This window comes from Lacerta agilis, chromosome 5, assembly GCF_009819535.1.
Source record: "Lacerta agilis isolate rLacAgi1 chromosome 5, rLacAgi1.pri, whole genome shotgun sequence".
Lineage (NCBI taxonomy): Eukaryota > Metazoa > Chordata > Lepidosauria > Squamata > Lacertidae > Lacerta > Lacerta agilis.
In genome coordinates this window covers 36,949,576-36,957,308 of record NC_046316.1, presented here as the reverse complement: position 1 = coordinate 36,957,308, position 7,733 = coordinate 36,949,576, and the positions used below count along the sequence as shown (strand labels likewise).

The following is a 7,733-nucleotide window of genomic DNA, read 5'->3' as shown; positions in this document are numbered from 1 at the left end:
CGAAGCTAAATTTCAAGGTAAAAGAGAGGGGTGGGGGCTTGGAACCTGCATAACAGGCCAACTTAAATTTGGCCCTGACAAGTAAGGTTGCATGAATAGAGCATGTGTATAACCAACCAAGGAACAACCTGTTCTTTCTGAAGGAGTGGGTGAGGATTCAAAAATTAACGCTAAGGAGAAAAACAAATGCTTAACTTATGTATTATTTTAAAAATTCCCTGCACATCTCACATGGCAGATATAACCAGCAACACCTTGCTTGCCCTTTAACCCCTGCCCCAAACCTGAGTTTCTCTCTCGCGCTCTCTCACAAACACCTGCACTTTTATGTTTATTTAGCAGTGTAATTTTTAGGCCACTTGGCATTTGAAATATCAAACTGTGCTACAGAGATAGCAGCTTCCCTCTTGCCTCCATTAGGGGCACAACCTTACAATGGCCACATGCCAGTGCTAGGCAGAGCCAGCCCAAAGACAAAGTGGTTTGGGCAACCAATATAAATGTTACCTTTGTACAGTAGGCTAGTTTTACATACACTCATATACCCCCCTCTATCCTTCATCCAGGCAAGCAAAGAGCATTGACATCAGGCTTCAAGGACACAATCCAGCCAGGCAGAAACACTCAAGGCAGGTGCAATACAGGGCAGGTGAGGGGTGCGGCCTAGGGAGAGGTGTGGCTTGATGTACAGCCTAGAGCAGGGGTCAGCAAACTTTTTCACCGGGGGCCGGTCCACTGTCTCTCAGACCTTGTGGGGGGCCGGACTATTTTTGTGTGTGTGTGTGTGTGTGTGTGTGGAATGAACGAATTCTTATGCCCCACAAATAAGCCAGAGATGCATTTTAAATAAAAGCACACATTCTATTCATGTAAAAACATGCTGATTCCCAGACCATCCGCGGGCCGGATTTAGACGGTGATTGGGCCGGATCCAACCCCCGGGCCTTAGTTTGCCTACCCATGGCCTACAGAGACAGAAAAGTCTAGACAGCTGCGCTTAGCCACCAGTCCTGAGTTTCCACACCCGTGTTCTACTGACGTCAGCAGCATTAGCAATGGTATATCTTGAGCTTTGATATAACAAGCACTTGCTACTCAGCTGTCATACTATAAAAGAAATGCAGAGAAGGCTTTGGGTACACACCAAGTATTCAGAATACCAATGTGGGAGCAAGCACAGAACCGTCAAGCTTGACATTGTGCTTGTGCATCTCTATTAAAGAATGCAAACAACTTTCCCTCCCTTGGGATGCTACTACCCATCAGCATGGACAATACTAAGCTAAATGGAGCAATGTTTCCTGGAACTTCGGCATCTTGGCAAATGACACTTACATCGGGCTTCAGGAGTTGCACTGCATTCTGTTAAGAAAATATGTGTGGGTTATACAAAAGTATTATACAAATATTTTTCTTTGTTATTAAATTATGTAAGACTTGCAGCTGTGCCACAGATTGCAAGGTAAACATAGGCATAGACCATGGTAGGAAAAAAAGGTAGCCGGGAAGGAGAACATTTCATGTTAAAATCAGCAGGTGGAATCAGGGTCAAGCATTTCCCCTTGCAGCTTCTGCAAAGCGCCTCCTGTGAAAATCACTTTGCGAAGAATGGGCTGATGAACAAATATGAGGATGAGTTATACCCATAGAGAAGATGCAGGACTCACATCTGCACAAGGACCAATCAGTCTGAGCCTCTCTGTAATCCCAAATACCTCTAGGCAGGCCCCAGTAAATCACTGATGAGGAAAATGCATTCTGTACATGCTCTGGAACCCTGTTTCTTCCTTCAAAGGCAATAACCATGAATAAGATATTCCATCCAATTATTTTCTGGATGAAAATGCTAACTTTGCCTCACAATACCTATCATGTTGAGTTTTAAACCATGTTACTTTTAAAGGCCTGGATTTCCAAGTAAAGGCAACATGTTTAGCCTAACCTGCCCCCCTTCCTGACTAGGCTCCTAACATAGCTGAGGGAATAGAGTGACAGCTATGCTTTTAACTGCTGGCGTGTTCATCAGCGAAGGGCACGAATCCCTGCTGGATTTTCCACCTCTATTTATTTGTTGGGGGGGAGAAGCAGCCCCATTCCCCCACCCTTTCTAGCAAACCGTCTCTCTCCAAGCCCTGCGAGAACCTGAAGCCTCCTCCGGCCTGGCGGGAACCGGCCTCCTCCAACCCACGCGAGAGCAGAGAGCCGCTTCCACCACCCGAGGACTCCCCTCTTCCTCCTCCCGCCCCCCACACCCACTCACTTCCCTCCCGCCTAGTTCTGCCTGCCTCTCCCTTCCCACACACACACACACCCCATTCATTCAGGCCCATCCGGCTTCTCCCTCCCTCCCTCCGCCCGGCGGAGGCTGGCAGGGGGATGACGTCACCGGATCAGGCTGACCGGCAATGGGCGCCATTTTGAAACCCCCAAACCTCCGGCGGCGTCGGCGCTGGCGGTGGCGGCCGCCACAGCAGCAACAGCGGCAGGGGCAGCGGCAGCAGCAGCGGCTCGGTCACCGGCGTCGCTCGTAGCGGCTCCCTTTCCGGTCGCGGTCGGTTTACGTCTGCCACGCGGGCTTCGCTAGGCCCCGGTCTCCGCCCGCCACACACACGGCGCGACATGGCAGGTGAGGAGAGGGGCGCACCAGAGGCGGCAGTGGCTGTGGGGCTGGTTTGGGTGGCCCTGGTCTTGGCGGGCGGAGGCAGGCCTGAGGCCTCGGGGAGGAGGGCAGCCGTGGTCAACCTCGCCGGGCTGAGCCGGCCGAAGGGAGCGGGAAGGCTTTGGCCTATTTATCTTGTATTGAGAGAGGTATACTGAGAGGCGAGGGTCGGGCTTCTCACGGCATTTCTTCCCTTTCCCGTCTCTTCGCAGGGGTGGCCGGCGGCGGCGGAGGCGGCAGCAACGATTTCCAGTGGTGCTTTTCCCAGGTGAAGGGGGCGATCGACGAAGACGTGGCGGAAGGTAAAGGGGGTTGTTGTGGTTGTTGTTTTAATTATTATTTTGGGGTGGGTGGGTTTAGGGGACGGAATGACCCTGGGCTCCTAAGGAAGGGCCTCCGAAAGGCCTCTCTTCTTCCCGACCCGGCTTTAAAAACCTCCCGCAATGGGGGTGGGGGGTGGGGAATAATGGTAGAGGAGGCTCCTGCTATTCCCGGAGCTCCCTCCCAAGGTTGCTGCAGGCCCTTCTCCTCTGCAACAACCTTCCCCCCCCCCACCCTTCCTGCAGGGTTGATGGGCCTTCACTTGCAAGGCATCCCGCAGGTCCCCAAGCGCAGGATGGGAAGAAGGAAGGGGCTGAGGATGAACCCTGGTTCCCACCGTAAGGGAGAGACGGTGCCCCCACCCACCCCGGGCCCTTGTTCGGTCTGGAAGCAGCATTAGGCCTGAGAAAGTGTTACCTTTTGCTCGCTTTTTTGTGGTTCTTCTCTCTCCTCCCACCCCCATCTTCCTCCCCCCTTTTTTGAATATGTGTAGGGGGGATTGCAGAGTCTGACTAAGCTGCTGCTTGCTCTGCACTCGCCACACTATACAGAAAACTGCTGTCTTTTTTTTCTTGTCTTTTTTTAATGTTCTGGGAGAAATGACAGACAGTGGAACAAGAGGAGCAAAAAGAAAAAAGAGGATTGGGAGTGGGGAGCAGTCTGTCAAGGTTGTCAAGCTACATTCTAGCGCTACAAGGGAGGGGAGGAGGCGGCCTCCTCTGAAATTTAGTTTTTAGCAGCAGAAATGTGAAGTCTTTTTTCTGGCAATGCGTGGCTTTAGGTGTACTTTTAAAAATGATATATCAACCAAGATTACGTTGAACCAGTTTGTAGCAAAAACCAACCCAGCCTGTAAAAGTGCCTTAAAAGTTCATTCTTAAGTATGTTAATTCCAAAGTAAATCTTACAAAGTTTTGTTTGATTTATTATCTAGTAATTAAAATTGCAGCATAACTGTTGCTGCTTCATTAAAGTAGCTGGCTGGTATCCATGGTATTCTAGAGTTTTATGAAGAGTCTGCATTGCTTTTTGAAAGTGTACAGGTTGTATTCGTAAATTTATTAAATACACTCTTATTAGAAGTTTGGTTATTGTGGATTTTTAAAACATTTATATTACTGTCCTTAAAAGCATTTTAATTTGAGTTTACGTGTTGTATTCTTGTTGTAGTTTAAAAATAATTCCAAAGACAAAAGTTGTGGGTTTTCTCTTTACAAGAGTGGAGAGGCCAACTTAGGGTGTGGTTTGGAGGAAGATACTGAAACTACTTTGATTACTAATACTCACACCAATAATAGGTGATCCTTTTAACATAATATACTTAGAGAATTAAAAATGGTTTGCAGGTAAGCGGTTTCCACATTTTCTTGAACCGCAATTTGTTTTCCTGAAAGTGCCATGTTTTCCAAGAAGCGATATAGTTTCATTAATGCTTACTTGGGTTCAGTTGCCATTCTTTGTTTTATTAAGATATTTAAGCATAGTCAAGCCTTCTGAATCATCAGTGGGTTTTATTGGTGAGATGTGAAAGAGTTCTGTGCTAGAATGGATAGTAGTAAAATAAATTCCAGTATGTGTACTAAATCGAGTATTGTTTTTCAACCTTGATAGTGATATTTGATAGTCTTCACACAATTCTGTATCTGGGTGGCAGCCAGCTGCAAAACATTGGTAACAAGATGTCTACATGCTTTCATATTGAGCACAGTTAATATTTATGTAGAGAGTTGCATTTAGAGTTCTATTTATAGTGAAACAATTAGCCACACCCACAGTATATGTGTCTGTCTCTAGCTACTTTGTGTAAGGGGAAGGGGTTACATGAATAAAATACCTGGTCTTGCACCAGGTGGAAATTTATAGTATTAATTAACGGCACTAAAATTTTCTGTAAATACCTTGATGGTCTTACAACTTTCTTGCTCACTGTAATAAATTACTGCAGTGCATATCAGTTTATCCTGTTTGGAAACAGTTGTTGCAGTATACTTACTTTTGTTGTGAGAAAATAAATTTCTAACTACTTGCTAATGAGAAATAAGTTTTTTGTAAGATTGGCATTTGGTTTTTAAAAGTGGGTAATTTGCCATCTACTGTCCACATTATTTTTTCAGAACAGTCTCAAGGAAGAAATAATATTGTGCTTATGATCAAAATTACTCTTCTCTGGAAGGCTCCAGAGTCCAGTCCCTCTGAAACTTTATAGACACTCTTCCATATCATGTGGAAGCCTCATTGTTTCCACAACGGTTTACAGTATTTCCTACTCCTGGGCATTGTGACCCATCACATGGCTATAAAAGCTAGCATGGCTTAATTTAGAGAAGAGAGGTTAGAACCACACTGGAGTGCAGAATAGGACAAACCTGCTATTAAATGTGGGTTGTGTGCATGTTATATTAGTATATTGGAATATACTACACTACATGTACAAGGGCATATTTTATATTATGGAATATTTGGAAATATTTGACCATAGCCAAGTAACAAATTCACTTGACCAGCATCTCAGCTCTAATTTTTGCCCTTGTTTATTTGGACATACTTTCACATCTTGCTTGCATTTCCCTTACTACTGTTTTTGAAACAACTTGTTCAAGAAGCTTTGTAAAAGAAATTGCATTTAGGTTGTTCGGCCCCAAGGAAGGGCACTATAATTCAGTGTTTTTCAACCTTTTTTGGGCAAAGGCACACTTGTTTCCTGAAAAAAATCACGAGGCACACCACCATTAGAAAATGTTAAAAAAATTAACTCTGTGCCTATATTGACTTTTTCAATTTTTCCCACGGCACACCAGGCAACATCTCATGGCACACTAGCGTGCCGCGGAACAGTGGTTGAAAAACACTGCTACGGTATAATTGATGATAGTATGTTTTTGCTGTTTTGTCAATAACATTTTATAATCTTTAGATATAAGGCAATATAGAGAGTTATGCAACTAATCTTAAAAATAACAATTTCCAGCACTGGGCATAAGCAAAACTATCAACAAAATTATATGCTAAAAAGAAAACTGACATTAATGCAGCACATTTGAGAACTTAACCAGTTTTTCAGGATTGAAATTAAAATGTCATAGATCAGAGTACTCCAAACACATGCAAGTAGTTGCTTGCATTTCGCAGTATCACAGACGTTAATAGAATCAAGCCTGATATATTTGTCTGTAACATGTTTTCCTTTTTGTTCTTATACCCTATCCTAATTTTTTTTTTTACTTAAATACCATGGATTTTAACGGAATTTGCTTCCAGGTAAGTGTGGATAGGACTGTACCTATAATAGTTTTAGAAAATGAGGCCCGTAATTTTTATTCATATATTTGTGTAATGCTATCTTAATAGGGATACCCCCATTGTGAAAATTACATTGGCGACTTCCTTCTAGCTTTTGCACTAATCACACAGTGTATGGAGGTGTGTGCAAAATAGGCTTCTAAGTTGTGCAATAATCTTCTCCCTCTGAACAACACATCAGTTCATCCTGTAACACCTGTATTAATTCAGATTTTAGGAACACATTTTTGCATCGGAACCTAATATATATATTGTGTTTTCAGCACTGGCATTCATGTGTACTATACATTCCATCATAACTCCATATGGGTAGGCAATGCTGGGTGAGAAGATTTGACAAGAATGTGTCATCTTCATGTTCGTAACATTTTTATTTTCCTGTCAGTTTATTGTAGCGTAATGCGAGCCTTGATCTCTCTCCTGTCTGTTGACTTTCTGCTACTTGAAGAAATAATACAGAATTCTTTTCTCCAGGTCAAAGTATTGTCTTTACACTGTAAAGTACCCATCAAATTGAGGGTACTATATTTTTATAACAATACAGGCATCCCCCAAATTGTGTGTGATCAACTTTGCACGTGACCACGTATACGCATGGTGCCAACAAATAACTAACTAACCTAAAATGGTGAGAGAGCTGGAAAGTCCTTGTGGGTCACAAGGAGACCCTCCCCAGAGCCTGAAGAGGACACCAGTGAGCCAAAAGTCCAGAAAAGAAACACTCCAGGGGCTCCGAAATGGTATGCAGGAGCTCTCACTGCTGCCATGCTACCCCTGTTCCAGCTGTTGGGCTGGAAGCTGTATGTACTGCAGTAGGCTTCCCATTTATGCATGCGGGGCCCTGGAACGTAACTTCATAAGTTGGGAGTCGCCTGTACTATGGAACTGGGAGTGATAGATGATAGTTCCCTGTTGTTTGTACATACTGTTGTAAACACATATTGGACAGCTTTGGATGCTTGTACCTGCTTAATTAATCAAGTTGTGTAATAGTCTGATGGGTGCGCACGCAGCCCCTTTGTTCCTTTCCTTGCACAAGTGAGTGAATAAACCAGGAAATCTGAGATTAACTATCATTTCTGGCTTTGCCTGAACTGACAAAGTGTGGTTAATGACTCTGAAACAAGCCCAAGTATGAAGTTCACAAATCTTAATGGCTTAATAAGCTGATATGTGAATGTCCAAACACAGCCATTGTATATTGTGTGAAGCTGCCCTTAAGGCAGGGGTCGGCAACCTAAGGCCCATGGGCCACAAGCGGTCCATGGGAGTTGTTTAACCAGCCCATGGACCCCCGCTGCCCACTCGGGGACCCCCTCCACCCGCTTAGTTGGCTCCCATGCACTGCGCTAAGCTGGCGCAGAGCAGGAACCGCCTTCCGCAACACTGGCCAGCTTCTCATTGGCTGCAGGAAGCTCCTGCAGCCAATGGGAAGCTGTGCATACCTCCTCTG

At 44.7% G+C, this 7,733-nt stretch overlaps 1 protein-coding gene across 3 annotated transcripts in view; it reads left to right on the top strand.

Moving 5' to 3' along the window:
* Positions 1 to 2,347: 2,347 nt before the first annotated feature.
* Positions 2,348 to 7,733, top strand: part of PPP2R2D (protein phosphatase 2 regulatory subunit Bdelta) — a 34,663-nt gene continuing 29,277 nt past the window's right edge. The window contains exons 1-2 of one of the 3 annotated variants that reach the window (XM_033149373.1): positions 2,348 to 2,626; positions 2,872 to 2,961. In XM_033149373.1, coding sequence (XP_033005264.1) covers positions 2,620 to 2,626; positions 2,872 to 2,961 — 97 coding nt within the window. In that variant the 5' untranslated portion in view covers positions 2,348 to 2,619. The remainder of the gene's footprint in view (positions 2,627 to 2,871; positions 2,962 to 7,733) is intronic. The other 2 variants (XM_033149371.1, XM_033149372.1) reach the window with 2 other exon arrangements.